Source organism: Lutra lutra, chromosome 14 (genome assembly GCF_902655055.1).
Source record: "Lutra lutra chromosome 14, mLutLut1.2, whole genome shotgun sequence".
In the NCBI taxonomy this organism is placed as follows: Eukaryota; Metazoa; Chordata; class Mammalia; order Carnivora; family Mustelidae; genus Lutra; species Lutra lutra.
The window spans coordinates 71719270-71736653 of NC_062291.1; the positions used below are offsets into that span (position 1 = coordinate 71719270).

At 47.4% G+C, this 17384-nt stretch overlaps 1 protein-coding gene across 45 annotated transcripts in view; it reads left to right on the forward strand.

Moving 5' to 3' along the window:
* TCF7L2 (transcription factor 7 like 2) overlaps positions 1 to 17384 on the forward strand; it is a 200738-nt gene that overhangs the window by 108486 nt on the left and 74868 nt on the right. For 20 of the 45 annotated variants that reach the window (XM_047701535.1, XM_047701530.1, XM_047701529.1 and 17 more), the window contains one exon: positions 15586 to 15729. The exons of 21 other annotated variants lie outside the window; for them this stretch is intronic. In XM_047701535.1, coding sequence (XP_047557491.1) covers positions 15586 to 15729 — 144 coding nt within the window. The remainder of the gene's footprint in view (positions 1 to 15585; positions 15730 to 17384) is intronic. 4 more of the 45 variants (XM_047701534.1, XM_047701503.1, XM_047701510.1 and 1 more) reach the window with 1 other exon arrangement.

Sequence of the window (17384 nt, forward strand, 5' to 3'; positions counted from 1 at the left end):
TCTGGGGCAGGATTCTAATTGGCTGGCTTGGGTTTGGGCTATTTCTGGATCAATCAATGAGGCCCGGAGAGGCGGGCCATCATGGAAGAAGGCGCCAGCTCCCATGGGTCATATGACTGGCTGGTGGTAGGGAGGTCTGGGGGAATTTGCAGGCATCTGTCTTTTTAAAAAGTTATCAGTTAGTAACTGAGTCTTGGCACTCAGTGAGGGTGTGAAATTCTCAGCTCTTTGGCATCCACTGGATGTTCTTCGTGAATTTTCCCTTCCCCTGTGAAGGAGACCATAAGGGCTAAACCACACTGAGCTGGTCACGGCCACCCTGTTCGGTAGAATCCAGTGTCATTCTGGGCGTCTTTCCCCGCCGGTTTGCTATGGCCTCCTCGGACCAGGGGCAAGGCCTTCTGGCAGGACAGCCCTGCAGGAAATGTTGTGTGGCATATTTTTAGGACACGCCATTGGAGACAGAGCTTCCCTAGAGTGCCCAAACCTTCGGCTTTTATTATTTTTAAGTTGGACAAAGTCATATATTGCAGGTATGGGAAGAATACTGGAAAAAGCAACAAGATTCAGGCAAAGGTAGCTGCCAGTCCTTCTCTCTGGGGCTTCCTGTGATAAAGACATGTGGTCTGTTGAGGCCTACCATGTCCTACGCCCTGCACTGAGCTTTTCATAGGCCCCTTTTAATGGAATCTCTGTGACATTTTAGAGTCAATACCATTATTACCCCATATGGAGCGCCTGAGTCTCAAGCAGGTTAATAACTTACCCAGACACGTTCTAAGGACCTTCCAGATGGTCTTTACTTGTGGTCCCCGAGATGGTACTAAAAGGTGCCTCTCAACCAGGGGACCACAAAAGCCCATGTTTGCTATAGCTCAAGTGAAGAAACTTTTTTTTTTAAACAATACTTTATTGAGATACAGTTCACATACCATACAATTCACCTGTTTCAAGCGTACAGCTCCACGGTTGTGATTATATCTAGAGCTGTGCAGCCCTTAGCTGCCCCCCCCGCCCCCGACCAGAACCCCTATGTCCCTTAGCATTCACTCTCCATGTCCCCCAGTTCCTTCCATTCCTAGTTGGCTCCTAATGTGTATTCTGTCGCCATGGCTTTGCCTGTGCTGGGCATTCCATGTAAACGGAATCCTACAGTGTGGGGTCTTTTGTGACTGTGACTCTCTTAGTAAAATGGGGAAACTAGTGATGGGAGCATGTCTAAGAGATCCTCTTAGATCTTGGCACCTTGATCTTAGATCTTGGCACCTTGGTCTACTGGAATTCCAGGACCCTGCTTTGCCACAAGAAGCCAGACAATAGAAACACCCAGCAAACGTTTGTGTACAGACGCGATGCTGGGATGAGTGGCGGCATGCCTGGTGGGTTAGAGCTGGACCTGGATGGAACAGATTCCTTCCTTTTAATACCTGGGGGTCCCAGTGTCTGTAAGGAGAGGGCTATGTGCTGCCCGAGGAGGGCTGGGCCTGAGTTTCCCTGGCATTCCCCTCGTGGGGTCAGGGGTGGGGGGTGGGCAAGGCCTGCTTTGAGGGTGTGCAGGGCAGGAGGAGCTGGAGGACCTGTTATTTTGGTGTTAGAGCAGACGTGCCGCTGTGGAACCGAGGCCTTGGGTGCCAAGGGGACCCCAGGAGAGTTTCGGGAAACCTCATTTTCTCTGTGTAATCTCACCCCCGTCCTCCCGATTTTCTCTCGTGGTTCACACTTTGGCTGGGGGAGTCGTTCACCTTTTCTATTCCGGGGGCGACAGCTGTAAGGAGTGTTATCAGTGCTGGGACTGGGCCCAAGACCAAACCTTGCTGGTGCCTGAACTGGAACCCGAGCTGAGCCCGAAAAAGCTGTGCAGGTTGTGAGCTGGTCGTCCCTCCTCTGAGGTTTGTCCTCGCCAGCCTGGCATGGGGTTGGTGCAAACCCTATCGGGCAGGTCACGTTGGCATAGATCCATGGAGGACTGTCACCTCTCCTAAAATGAGTGGGTTCCTGTGGCTCAGTGGGGCTGGCCTAGGGCTGTGTGGTTGCTGAGGGAAGTGGAATCAGTGTGCCCCTTCTTCAGGGACGGTCCCTAAGGAGAATGACTGTTCCTAGGTGGGCCAGGAGCTTTTCAGATCACTCACTTGCTTATAAACTAGTTAAGTAAAAGGATTGTTGTTCGTGTTTGTCAAGCAGGCAGTGGACTCTGAGAAATTTTTATTTGATTGCACGTGACTCGGTGGGTGCTCATAGCTTGGTTCTTACCTGATCTCTTCCCCTCTGTTGTTTCCTGGCTGCCTTTTGGGTGGAAAAAACCCACAAGAACCAGTGTGCCTTTCCCTGTATATGTCATGTTAATGATGTGGGCATTGGCACTGGGTTCAATACCTTTCTGGTGTCTTCGGGAATAAGGAAGAGACCGGGGTTCTTAATAAACTCAGGTGTTAAGTGCTGAATGATGAACCTGGCCTCTGAGTGGGAGTGACCACACTCTTCATGTCCCCAAGGGTGGGTGTGCACCCTTGGATGTGGGTGACTGGCAGTGTTTCCATAGGGCCCAGCCCAGTGCAGGGCTGCATAGGGTCCCGCACTCTCCACTTGGTGGGGTGTATGTGTCTATCTTCTAAGCAGGTGCCTTTCCAGGCTACAACCCTGACAGTGAGCAGAGGCTCCCTTTCCCCTTGGGATCTGTAGAGAAAGAGCTGTCTGTCGGGTTATCCCTGTGCCAACCCTGAAAGCCAGGTTTTGATGCAATCACGAAAGTGTCTGGATTTAAAGGGTCACAAGGTGTTCCCGACTCTTCCCTTTGGAGCTGCTTCCGGCCTGGTTTCCATTCTCTGGAGCCTCCCGACCTGTAGGCTTTGGCATGAGTCACTGAGCCAGACTGCTGCCCGTCCCTGTGGCCTGGGTGACTGCAGGCGGGAGCTGCTGGCACCATGCCCAGAAGACAAAGCACGCCCCAGCCGTGATGATGCGCTGTCGCCTTCCTCCGTTCTGGACCGGCGGCAGTGGGGGCTCACAATGGGTCTGGGGTTCATACCCCTGCATCTGGTGTTGCTGTGCCCTCTTGGGGCCATCGCTGGTGGGCTGCTGTGGCTGGTCAGCAGGGGAGTGCTTACCTGTGGCATTTAGAGAGTGGTCAGCTTGACTGTCATCCCCCAAAGGTCAGTGGGGGTGGTGAGGCTAGCACTTCTCTTCCTTGATCACAGATGTGACCTCGGATCTCGTGGAGACTCTGACTCGCTTTACGCAGAACATTCCAGATTTGTAAATTAGACTTGGGCTTCATTGTTTATACTACTTCCGCTATTTGAAAGTAGTATAAAATAAGATTATTTTATAGGTCGGATTCTTTCATTAAGCAGATCAGAGGTAAAAATGTCATTGTTTTGCCAGCTGGCTACCCTGACTCTGCAAAGGTATTCGTTTGAATTTTCTTGAGGGACTAGGTTATTTATTATAGATCAGCCGATTACCAAAGTTCTGTGATTTTAAAGAGACCTGAACGTAACTGGAACCCCTTCCCCCTTGCCTTGAGCTGCGTGTTAACCTCTTGCTAGTACTTTCACTTCCTGCATTCGTAAATGACAACATTAGGGACCATATTAAAAGAGTTGTAGGGCTCCCGGGACCTTGGATGTCGCCAAAGGCTACATGCTAGTCACTGAGGCGCTCTTGGGGACGTTTGCTTCACCATAGTTTTCTGGGGATATGGATGAGGGTTGGGTGATTTTGCTGTTCCTGCCACAGTGATCTGGCTACTTTTTCAAGGCGAGAGCCTCTGGATCAGCCCATGCCAGGGGAATGTTTTCCTGCCATTACCTGTAACTCGTTGGTTCTCAGCTGGGGCGATTCTGCTTCCCACGAGACATCTGATGATGTCTGGCTGCAATTTTGATTGTCACAGAGGGGCAGAGGATGCTGCTGTCACCTAGCGGGTAGTAGAGATGCAGCTAGGGCAGCCCCCACTGCCAGAGTGGTCAGCTGTCAGTCGTGCTGAGGTGTGGAGGAGGTAAAGCTGATGCTTTGCCCTGAGTGATTATCAAGCAGCCGTTCCTCCTGAAACGAAAGAACAGACACAGGCATAGAAGATGTTAAAGTGAGTGGCATACCAACTTGCAGATGTATATTTTAAGATCCCCCCCCCCCCCATTACTTTATGTACTTAAAAAATATCTTGGTGGTTTACCAGCGTATTCTTCAAAAAAATAAAAAAATAAAGATAAATACTACTCGAACATAAGTGGCTTCTCAGGCTTCGTAGAGGCCTGCGACACAGAGCAGCCCTGTGGGTCATGTTCTGTGTGCTGTGGTCCAGCTGTGCGTTTGGATCCTATGTGGGGAGGAGAAGAGATCTTGTGAAGTCCATACATTCGCAGATCGTAAAACCCCAGTTTCCTACTCTTCCAATCATCTTTTATTTTTCTTTTTGAAGTGAGAGATCCAAAGCAAATCATCTTGCTTCTCCTGGAATCCTACCAGTTTTGTGTGTTTGTTTGTTTGCTTGTTTTTAAAGGTATAGTTCCAGATTACCTTCTAGAATTCGCGGTTTGCTTTCTAAATCGGGTTCGTAAAAGGAGTCCTCTATTGACAGTACATCATGAATTTCATGGCTCCTCCATGACATTTCTGGGGAAGTAAATGAAAGGTGTAAATTAAGAAAAGCAAGTGTTTGTGGTTCCCACTTTAACCTTCTGTTATGTTAAATGGCTTTGTTGAAGAGGGCTGTCACTGCTCTTGAAAACTTGGGAAAATCCACAGCAAGCTGTGCCATTAGTTGCCTTTGGGAGCACAGGATGTTTGATGTGAAAATTATATGGCCACATCTAATTGGGTGTGTTTTCACCCCACCGGATATCAGCTCAAGAGATGACTCTCCCCCCTCCCTGCTTTTTGAGCTAAATTGTTTAACCTGAATTTCATGCTGTTGAGAATTGCATGCCAGTAATCCACGTGCTGTTTTCAAATGTCTTCTGTTTAGGAGCATGTGTGTATGACTGAGCCATGTACATTTCTAGACATCTGGCAAAAGCTGTTGTCAGTCCTTCCCTGATTTGGGGGACGATAAAGCCCATGACCCCCCCCCCCCCCCCCCCGCCGCCCTTTACACTCCTCCCTGTGCCCTGTGGAAACCTAGCCAGCCAGTGGAAAATAGAAAATAGAAGCTCTCTGGACCTCTGCTTCCTGTAAAATGGGAATAAGAATTCGTATCCTGCCTGTTTCTCAGAGTTGTGTATTCATTTCAAATGAAGTGTGCTCAGAACTCAAAGAGAAGCAGTTAGAGATAAGATAATGGCAATTGTGCCAATTGAAACATCAAAAAATAAGTTCACTCACATACCATGTAGTTCATCCATTTGAAGTGAATGATTTAATTAATTTTTGTTTTGTTTTGTTTTTTGTGCATTTACAGTTTTGCAGCCTTAACCACAATTAATTTTAGGACATTTTTATCATCCCCCAAAGAAACTCCACACCACGGGGTACCTGGGTGGCTCAGTGGGTTAAAGCCTCTGCCTTTGACTCGGGTCATGATCCCAGGGTCCTGGGATCGAGCTCCACATCGGCTCTCTGCTCAGAGGGGAGCCTGCTTCCCCCTCTCTCTCTCTCTGCCTGTCTCTCTGCCTGCTTGTGATCTCTGTCAAATAAATAAATAAAATCTTGAAAAGAAACTCCACACCTGTTAACACTTCCCATTTCCCCCAGTGCATCTGCCATCCCCTCATCTGTTCTCTGTCTTCGTGGATTTGCCTCTTCCGGGCATTTCGTACATTGGGAATTGAGCCAGATGTGGCCCTTGGTGACTAGCTACTTTCACTCAGCGTCATATTCTCAAGGTTCATCCATGTTGGGGCACCCATCAATATTCGCTTACTTTCTTAGAGTCCAGTAATATTCCACCATATGGATAGATCCCATTTTGTTGATCTGTCAGCTGATGGTAAACTTCGGAATTTTAAAAATACAAGCTAGACCTTGTGCTTTAATTTTTAAAATGATCCGTTTGCTCTCATTGGACGTTAAGTGCTGTTATGGTAAAGAGTCTTCTGGGGCAAAGATTTCCAAGTCTATGAGTGGTCTTCATGTTAGAACAAACACTAACCTCAACAAATTCTTCCTGGAACCAAACATTGGGTAAAGATGATTGTAGAGTTCCTCTTCCCCCTGAAACACAAGGCTTTTCAAGTGTAAAGGTAATAACTGTGTTGCTGGTGACTTTTTCTGTGACGGTATCTCCAGTGACTCAGGCCTGTCCCTGATAGCGGGACTATCTCCTCTGTCCTCATTTTCTCCTCTGGTGCTCATCACTCAAATGGCATCCAAAAGATTGTGATCAGATGAGGTTATTTCCAGCCTGGGGAGCCGTTTTTTTTTTTTTTTTTTTTTGGTATGTGTATGTGGTTTGCTTGTTACTGTCTTGGTTGTTGGTTTTACCTGTGGTAAATATTTAGAGCCCCAGGTATGTTTACATTCTGGAAGTAGGGAAATACACTTGCTACAGATTCGCAACACTGGCTGCAGTTGGCCGTGGGGTTGGTGTGGCCGAGGGTGGAGTTTCTCCGGTCAGGGTAGACCCCGCCTGGGTCCATTGCCTCCTAATCGATCCCGATCACTAGTCTCCACTACCCGAGGGCATTAATATCCCTAAGTACTTGGAGGAGAAACTTTTCAAGGAAAACCTGAAATTTTTTTTTTTTTTAATCTTCTTTATTGGCTGCATGTGTGAGTCATAGGAAGATGAATTTCACTTTAAGAAGCAGGGTAACTTTCATGGTCTTTGAGAGAACCCTGAAAAGTAATTGTTCTCTCAGAGCCGCCTAGGTGAGAATATGTATGTGCTCATTATTCTGGGCTCCGGTGTTAGCAGGTGGGCCCGTCCGTTTAGTGGTGGGAAGAAATGGGAATAAGATGGGTTGACTCCTCCAGTTTGTGTGTGTGCTTTCTCTGTTGCTATATACATATATATGCACACACGCAGGTACACACAAATTTAGGATTTTTTTTTCCTCTCTCAAGACTCTTTAAAAAATTTTTTTTTTTAAAGATTTTATTTTTTTGAAAGACAGAGATCACAAGTAGGCACAAAGGCAGGCAGAGAGAGAGGAAGGGAAGCAGGCTCCCTGCTGAGCAGAGAGCCCCATGTGGGGCTCCATGCCAGGACCCTGAGATCACGACCTGAGCTGAAGGCAGAGGCTTTAACCCACCGAGCCACCCAGGCGCCTCTCTCAAGACTCTTTTACCCTTTTACTCACAAAGCATCTGACTCAGGCAGGGTCCACCTCGAGGAAAGCAAGGCTGCCTCCTGCCACATCACCACAGCCCAGGCGTGGGCCCACCGGCAGCATACCACTCAAGTAATCTGATTGGCAACAGCTTGATTCTTTCTGGGGATGACAGAAAGGGGCCAATGTCATTTTGGAACCAGGGGTATTAGTGAATGGAGCTGGTGAGCCATCCCCCCAATTCTTGCTTACCTTCCTGTTCTGAATGAGATGGTGTCATGGGTTGGTCCTGCCTGTGGGAATCCATTGTTTTGGGATATTTGTATCCTTATATTCTGCCATTGGGATCCCTCCTTTTATAATGTTTGGAGAGAACTTTTTGCCAACTATTTCAATTTACTATTAGTTTTTGTGTAATTAGGGAAGCGCTTTCATAAACACCGAGGAGGTTTAAATAACATTTTCTCCTAAATCTGCCCGCATCTGCACAGTGACTCCGTTACCACACCAAGAGGACCCTCCGGAGTTTGATGTTGTCAGGAAACATATTAGCAGAAAATAGTATGGGATCTAATGCTAATAATTGGCTAGTGGGGATGAGAGAAGAAGAAGTGTAATTGGGGCTCCTGTGGCTAACAAGATGTGAATTATGAAAACATTTCCAGGAGAGAGTCCAGGGTTGTTCCAGAAACCTGTTATTTGCATTTTAAAACATTTGGTCTCCACAGATAGGGAAGGAAGTTGCTGTTTATCAACACTGCTTTCTCTTTCAGAGCGAAGCATTCCCAGTTTCCCAAGTGGGAACTGGGTCCCCAGGCACACCCAGCCCCGTGTTGTCATTAACGGCCACGCTCAGTCCCATTTTGGCTGCTTGTCTCTGTAGGAGATACATTGACTTCGAAGGAGACGATCAACTAGTAGACAGTACAAGTCCCATTCAGCTCCTCTCCTCCTCCTGCCTTCTCGATTCTGCACGGGGCTGCTCCTGGTCCCCGGTGACATAATGGGGACCTGCATTCCTTCCCAAGTGCAGTCTGGGACAAGGAACTTGGCTTTAGCGGGAATCTCATCAGAGGCCAGTACCCCCCGCCCTCCGTTGGCTGGGTTTACACTGCTTTTTGCACGGGTGCTTCTGGGACCAGGCTTCTGCCTGCGGTTCTTCCATACCGTTGGCTTCTGGGCATGGTAGACGGGCTTATAGTGTAGGTCAGCGCTTGGGAGTCAGCTCCCAAGGAATTGCTGAGCATGGTTTTTCTTGAGCTCACTGGCATTTTGCCTGTCTGGGGAACTTGCACTGTAAAGGCAGGGACTCTCAGATCCTAGGCGAGTAACGGAGATGGAGGGCAGCTGCAGGAGAAGCTTCACTTTCCACGCGCCGAGGTCATCATGGAGCCTCCTCACTGACCGAGGCGGCAGATGGGAGAGCTACACCGGGCTCTGCTAGTGTCTGGGTATCCAGGGAATTAGGATGGCCTCAGAAAGGACTTCGTTGGGCATTCCAGCGATGTCTGTTGGAAACTCATTCATTTTTTTGCACGCCTTGGCTGATTTCCCCAATATTAAGGGTAGCCATTTGACATTTTACCTTTCGTCCCAGTAAAGCCTAGACCTTCACTTAAAAAGCTGATTTAGTGTTCATACCAGCTGAAAAGTAAAATTATCTCCCTTACTCAAAATTACCCAAGTAAGTTCTTATTACTTTATCCCAAATCTTTTTTTTTTTTTTTTAATATTTTATTTGTTAGAGAAAGAGAGAGAGGGCATGAGCAGGGGGCAAGGCAGAGGCAGAGGAAGAAGCAGGCTCCCCACTGAGTAGGGAGCCTGACACAGGGCTCCATCGCAGGACCCGGGGGTTCACCACCTGAGCTGAAGTCAGATAATTAACCTACTGAGCCACCCAGGTACCCCCTTTATTCCAAATTCTTTAAGGAACTATTTTATACCTACTTTTCCTTTGTTGTTTATGATACTGTATTGAAGGAAATACGTTTTCTCTCCAGGCTCTCAATATCTGATATCTAGTAGGTTCTTCCCCCCCGCCCCCCAGAAAACAAAACAGATTGACAAAATTTCTTTTTTGCCAAAAAGCATCTTTTGAATTGATGGTTCAAATCCCCATTGGTGATACCTTATCCCTAAAATATTTATCTTGGCCATGCTTTTATCTGGTAAAAGAAAGCTTTACCATGCATGTGTTGTCTTTTCTCCTTGGATGTCGCTTTCTTCAGTAAATAGGAGATAAGGGCCATGTCCAGAAGTCGAGGCACATTGGATTTGTACTTAGAGCCATTTGAGGACCCCGTGAGTTCCCCTCCTCTGCGTTCTGCTCACCCAGCAGAATTAGAGCATGTTGAGGTAGGCAGGGCCCTTAGAAGGCGCCCTCAAGTGGCCTGACGAACTGAGCCTTGGCAACGTGGGGTGCACAGCTAGTTAGTGGGAGATGGCAGTGACTCTGGGGTCCTGCATCTGTCTCTGTGCCTCGATGGAGAAGAGGTGACCTTTGCTTTGTAAAAAAGGCACATGAAAGGATGGACTTATCACTGGCTTCCTCTTCCCGTTTTGCCTTCCATTTGGATCCTGGTCTTTCTCACCAAGATGAGGTCCTGGAGGGCCAAGGCAGACTTCATTTCTGCATCCCTTGCATGTAGGAATGGGATCATGTTTTACCTCCCACCAGCTCTGAGCAGGGTGGCTCAGGGACACGGGTGCTGGCAAGGGAAGAAGGAGTTGCTGTCCATGAGCTGGCTGCTTGCCATTCCTGACTGTAGGCCATGGTCTGCCATATTTGATGACACCCGCCTACCTCTGCATGCGTGTGCATACCTGCACGGATGCAGAGACGCAGAGACTCTCACACTGTCCCTTGCACGTGCTCCCAATTTTGAAACATAGTCATGAAGAAAAGCTGTTGCTTTCCACTGGCCATGTCTGCGATCGTGTCCTGATTTGGCTTTACCTTTAATGACAAAAATGGTTGCTTGTTGGTAGCTCTGATTACATTTCTTGGCATCTGTGTTAAGTTGTTTGACTACATATTTTGAAAGTAATTATTTCTCACCAAAGTTACCTCACTTTCAGAGGTGAGAATTCTTGATGGCGCTTAAAGCTAGAACAGCACGACCTGTGCAGACCTGAGCTCTCTTTCCAAGGTGTCGTATGTGTTTGTGGGCTTTGGTTGTTTGGTTGGATGGTTGGATGCGTGGCCGCTATTGCTTGATTTCCGGTGTCTTTATTTGTACACACGTGATATGTGAGTAAATGATAAAGAGACTGAAGATTTTACCCTCTTAGCAATTAAAAATTCGTCATTTTGCTCATTGGCTTCTTTAGTGGAATGGCTCTTCCCAGTGCCTTTTTCTCAAATGGATTTCTCTTTTTTTTTAAATTAAAGATTTTATTTATTAATTTGAGAGAGAGAGGGGAAAATGGGGGGGGGAGAGAGAAAACATGAGCAGGGGGAGGGGCACAGGGAGAGGGGAAAAACAGATTTCCCACTGAGCAGGGAGCCCGATGCGGGACTCCATCCCTGGACCCCGAGATCATAACCTGAGCCAAAGGCATATGCTAACCAACTGAGTCACCCAGGTGCCCCTCAAATGGACTTCTAATTCCTCCAAAGATGTTGTAGTTTCAAAATAAAATTCTTCCATGTTATACATAGAACCCTGAACTCCTCATTTTTAAAGTCTGGGTTTTGCTTTCTTTTTTTCTGTGTAATCCTGGCTAGGTCCTTTTATGTCTAGACCTAGAGATTTAAAATAAAAATGATAAAGAATTTGATTATCTGATTTATAAGACCCATTATTTCACAATTCTCATTTCTTTTGGAGACCCCCAAATAATCCTTTCCGTCTTGCTTGGGGGAGAAAACACATAAAAAACATAACCCAAATGTATTAGTCAGGGTTTCCTAGAGAAACAGAACCAGTGGTGTGTTTGTATGTGTGTGCATGTATAATGAGATTTATTGTGAGAAATTGGCTCACACCATATTGAAGACAGGCAAGTCCCAAGAGCTGCAGGAGGCAAGCTAGAGATACGAGAGAGCTTGTGATGTAGTTCAGTCTGCATTTGAAGGCCTGGGAGCCAAGAGAGCTGATGGTGGAGTTCATGTCCAAAGACTGCCAGGCTTGAAGACCCTGGAAGAGCCAACATTGCAGTTTGAGTCTGAAGGCATAGAAAAACCAGTGCTCCACTTGAAGGCAGCCGACCCGCAGGAGTTGTCTCTCCTCTTGGGGGGAGGATCAGCCTTCAACGGATTGGGTGAGGCCCACCCACATGAGAGGGCATCAGTTTTATCAAGTCTGCCAGGGTTTGTTTGTTTTTTGTTTTTGTTTTTGTTTTGTTTTATAGAGAGGGAGGGGGAGGGGCAGAGAGAGAAGGGGAGAGAGAATCTCAAGCAGGCTCCATCCACACTCAGAATGGAGCCTGATATGGGACTCAGTCCCACCACCCTGAGATCATGACCTGAGCCGAGATTGAGAGTCAGATGCCTGAGTCACCCAGGCACCACTAGTCTGTCAGTTTCAATGTTGAACTTGTCCAAAAATACAGAAATACTCAGAATAACGTTTGACCAAATATCTGGGCACCCTGTGGCACAGTCAGGTCGACACATAAAATTAACCATCACATCAAACATTTCTTTCTTTTTTTTTTTTTTCTCTTCACATCAAACTTTTTTCTGAGACAAAATTGGAAACTTCTTTTTCTTTCTGTCTAGAGGTAGGCTCAGAATTCTCCCGACAGCCAATAGCTGTTGGCCAAATTGGGTTTGAATAACATTATTTCATACACTGTCTTTGTCTCTGGAGCCTTTAGTATTTTTTAGGGTTTTTGTTTCTTCAGTGCTTTCAGCTCCTCCTTCTATACTCCTTTCTTTTATCTTTCCTGCATGAAGCAAATTGTACTTTCTGGCCCGTGGGGTTCCATTCTACTGTATTTAATATTTGAATACTGCCCAGCCACTTGCTGAAGGGGGCTCTAAGCTCAGAAAAAAACAAAATAGTAGAGTACACAAATATTGCCACAACTTTTTTGGTGACACATCTTGCTTCTTGATCTGTGTGGCTGTGCCCAGAACTGGTCAGCACACTGTGTCATCAGGTGCTGAGTCACCGGGGAGAATGAGACCCGCCACGCGCTCTGTCCGCTTTCTCCCCAGACATGCCTCTGCTTCAGACCTTCGCCTTCCCCAGGCGAAATGCCTCTCTCCGAGTCCTCTGTCACAAACAGGCGGTGTATCTGGAGAAGGCTAGGAGGCAGATTTGGTGCTACTAAGTATTTGTGTCTCCTGCCTTCTGGAGACCACATCTTAAAGTTGGTTAGTGTGGCCAGTGGTGTCGGCAGTGCTAGAGGAGCAGGAGGACCGAATGTCAGTTCCTGTAGATGTTGCTCAGTATCCTGTTCCCTGTCCCAGACAGTAGTCACAAGCGACAGTCATTCTTCTTTCAAAAAGTACCAGGTGCCTACTCCATAATACTGCCTTATAACAACCCCTCATTGTGCCAGGAGCATGAAACTATGAGGCCTTCATTTACTTTTCCTGGAGTGTCTCTAGTTCTTTCCACATTACCTCTTGATTTGTGGATGGACAGTTATTGAGGTCAGCCTGGCTTAGGTGACTAGCCTACTCTAGTCAGGATGCCTCTCTCTCTTTCTCCTCAAACCCAACCCAAATTGGCCTGAGCAAAATGAGCATATTGGCTAAAATTGCACAGGTGACCTGCATCAGGCATGGCTGGATCCAGAGGGCATTTACCAGGACACCATTTCTCTCCTTGGCTCTGGGTTGATGTCTCCTCATGAAAGCAGGTTGAAGTCCAGAGAGATCTCTTTCCCCATAATTCTGAACCAGTGGTTGTGGTCAGGGTATGTAATACGCTGAGTACAGTTGGACTGAGGGGTCCATTCCATGTAAACGACATGGCTTGAGGGTTCGGTGGTACCCCTAAATGATTCAGGGTACTACTACCAGAAAAAGCATGAATGGATGTTGAGCAGGAAACTCCGTGGATGTCTGCTTTCCAATCTTTAAGATCCTTTGGAGAGTTTTGTATTTATTAGGCGAGACTCTGCTACAATCCTTTCCCATTGCAAAATTATTTCATATTTGCAGATACATTTAAACTTGTTTAGAAGGGATTTTTTACCCTCCAAACTTTGAGGTGGCTTAGAGGACTTCACAGTATGCACAAAGATTGGAAATGGATATTTAAAGAAATGAGAAGAAAGAAAGAAAAGCAGGGTAGGCCCAGAAGAGGAGATGAGGATAAGGGTAATCTCACTCATCTCAAAACTGGGAGCTCCTACAGAATTGGTTGAAGTGACGTGCAGATTTGGCTCTGAGATTCCTCTATCTGGATCTTAGATTGCGGGGGGGGGGGGGGGTGCGTGCTTCTTGTCCTCACAAGCCACAGGCCCCTCTGGGAGTATAGACCCCGAGGAAAGGCCATGGGAAGATAATAAAGATGCTGTGGTCTCTGGTAACCTTAGATACATTTCTTCTCCAAACTCCTCTGGGGCTCTTGCCCTTGGGAGCCTTGCCTCTTTGCTCTCAGCACTGTGCTAGAAAACAAAGCAGATAGACAGGGACTTAAACCCCTGTATTGCTGGGTTCTGTCCAGGAACAACTGGAAGTTTAAACCATGTCATCTCTGGTGGGAGACAGTAAGGTGAGTCACCACTGTGACAAGGCAGAATAGGATTACCTTAGTGGTAAAGCTGGGCTGATCTTGAAAATGGACTTCTGCTTGCTTAATGACTCACATTCCTGTTTACAAGTGAGCGCTGTGGAGAAATGTAGAGTGGGAGGTTCTCTTTCCCAGACGGAGACCAGAGACCTCTGGCCATGGGCAACCAGGGCTTCCTCTGAGGGCTTGGGCTGCCCTTTCTGGGGGCAGACCTCCGGCTTTCAGCAATGGTGGCTTTCCAAGTCCAGACAGGGACAGCTGCAGCCAGCTAGGGCCCTGGGGTAGCCCCATTTTGCTGGCCACATGGCCCCTTCCCACTTTGGGAGTTCACGTGGCTTTTGAACACCACCCTGATACCCCCATCACCCACCACCATGGGAGGACCAGGTAATATGGTAACCGTGTAGATTGTTCTGGAAATGTGGTTGCTGTTTTGTAGGATTTGTCCTTTATTCCCATCGATTTCCTATCTCCCAGAGTCTTTCGCACCCACTGTGCTCATTCTGCTGCTCTTGGGTGAATATCAGAACACAAGATAATTTTGTGCTCCATCTCATATTCTTAATCCTGAGTTCTGTTATTTGGGATTAAAAAGGGTGAAGAATTTATTCATGGCATTTTTTTCCTCATATAAACCCTTTAAAAACTAGAGTAAAGAAGTCATACATCCATACAAAGGACACAGACATTTTCCTTTCTGAAAGACAATTAGAATGATATTTCTTTGTTGTGAAATAGCCCCTCTTGGATCCCAGGTCTCTCTCTATGCGCCTAAATTCTCTATCCTATTGGTAGTGCAGTAGTCAACATCTGGACGGGCAACCGAGTCTACACAGCAGCACTGTGAGTTGACTGAGACCTGGTCCATATTCCCCGTCTGCCATTTACTCGCTGTGTGACCTTGGGCATGCTCCTTAACGTCTCTGAGTCAGTTTCCTCCTCTGTAAAATGGGCACATACCTACCTCACAGGGTGGTTGTGAGGAGCTGCGGAACAACACGCACGTTCCCGTCGAAAGCCCCGAGCAGAGTAGGCAGGCAGTGAACTGAAGCCATGGGTGTGCTCGAGCCCCAGCTGTGCTGCAATTCAGTATGGCTCCTGCTTCTTGTACACTCAGGGTGTGTGGAGCCGGATGTGTCTGGGGTCCCGAGTAGGACGTGTAGTCACCTCTCTGAAAAATGGTAGTCCAGTGGAGGGGAAGGTGACTAGACAGGTCCCCAAATAGCTCTAGAATTGGGTTGAACCATTTGTGATTGGATTTTTGTAGGGTAGAAATGCCAGCAGTATCACAGGGCTTAAATTCATAGAAGATTCAGGAAGGTAAGTTGAGAGAGAGAGAGAGAGAGAGGGAATGCCGGCCAGCTGACTCACTGGAGGCTCAGAGCCATCTGCGGCTGAGTCTGCTGCGGGAAGGATGGGCAGAGGTGGGGACAGAGGGCAGGGCTGCAGCAGAAACACTGCATAGAGGAGGCTGTGTTTAAGATGTTGCTAGAGGGGGCCCCGAGCTGCAAGGCAGGGAGGTGGAAGTGTCCTGGGGTCACATTGGAATCCATCGTCCTCCTTGCTTGGAGTTTGTAGAGAAGCATGGAGTCAGGGAAGAAAGTCAGGCTGGGGGCCATGAATGCCTTGGTGACTGCGTCCCCCTCCCTCCCAAGCCTCACTCTGTTCCCCTTTCTTCCTGGCAGCAGTGCCCCCTCCCTTGCTGCACTCAGGGACATGACTGTCAGCACTTCTACCCCCCCTCAGACTTCACTGTCAGCACTCAAGTCTTCAGGGACATGAAAAGGAGCCACTCCTTACACAAGGTTGGGGAGCCCTGGTGTTTGGAGGTAGGTCTCGGAGCAGAATGACGGTATGAGATGAGCTAGCTCTGAAATGAAACCACCCATCCAAAGTTTACCTCGCGCTAGGGCAGGGCCCATGCGCCATGGCCCCTGAATTCCTGTCAGGTAGCTGTCATGTCGGGTGCCATGATGTCTGGGTGTTGTGATCACTAATAGGTTTATCATCGCCATAAGAATGCTGGTTTATGAGGAGAGGGTGGAGGGTGGTGTCCCTGTGATCCCCAGGTGCCCGGCTCCCTGGAAAGCCCACACATGGTCCAGTGTCATGGGTAGCTTCTGTGAGAAGGATGAACAGTATGTCATCCTGTTAAACTTGAGCCCCGGGAAATGATTTCCTGGGACCTTTCACACAGCTCCCAGGGGGAAGTAGAAGTTATTACCTCAATTTTGCCTTTGTTCTTAGTTACTTAGAACTTACAGTTTCTCTTGGAGACTTCAGGGTGCTGAGAAATGCTCAGTCCTCTGCAGTGGTACCTTCCTGAGGCAGCTGTGAATGGCTTTTCTCACAGACGTGGCTGTCCAAGGACAGGAGGCATTGTTAATTTCCTTTAAATAATTCAATATGATGTCAATACCCCACATTGCTCCATGCTTGGAAGTGACAGTTCTCTTCAAATTAGCAGTCCCGAAGAATAAAGACTGTGTAGAACATGCTTTCGTTCTCAGAAAAGCAAAAGTCAACACAGATAAAAAAAATTTTGAAGGAACTCTTTAGACTTAAATGGCAGATGATTTAGTATTAATGCTAGCTTTTTTTTTTTTTAAGAAAAAAAAATGAACATTTAAGAGCTAAATTAGTGAGACTTCTGCCTTTTGAAAACATTTGTAGTGTACCTACTATGTGCTGTGTTGGGCATTAGGGCTTAATATCGGGATGCGTTTCTTTCTCATCATTCCTGTGTCTAAACTCTAGAAATATTTCACCGAATTGGAATTGGACCTTCCAGTAGTTTTGTATTTTCTTCTCACTTGATGTGACTCCCAAGGATGCTTCTGCACACTACACCATGTCTGAATTCTGGTCAATGACTTCGTGTGTTGGTGTCTTGAGGAAATCTTCCTATGTTGTGGCCCTCTCTTCAGCCAGATGGGAATAATACGGAAGATGTTTCTGGTCTCTTTGGAAACCCTCCTTCTTCCTCCCGTGATGGTGCCTGTACTCAGATTTCCTGGAGCCCGTGAATGCAGAAAGCCCGTGTCCTTTGATGGGTCTGGGTGTGATGGGCCAGGGAGGCCTTCTTCTGTGCAGCAGCCAATGGCCCGAGAGAAGCCTTTTCCCAGGGGCTGCCTGCCTAGCTTGTGACAAGTGTAGCTAGCTGTTCTTCGGGCCATGGGTGATAAGGCCGTGCCACACACAGCTCTCCCTCTGCCGGGGCACAGCAAATGGTAACTCATTAATCTTTGGTCAGAGTTATAAGGTAGATAAAGGCGAACCAGGCACCCATTCTGAGTATGAGGAAAATAAAACAGGAAGACCGGGTTTCTTCCTTATAACCCAAGATCCACAGGCGCCACTTAGATCCCTGACGCCAGTGACTCTGTTCACTTCTCAGCTTTGCCTTCAGGACATGGAAACATCTTCGGGAGAAGCACCAGTATGCCCTGCTTCCAGGATTGGGTCTAAGTTCCTAAACTGTGAC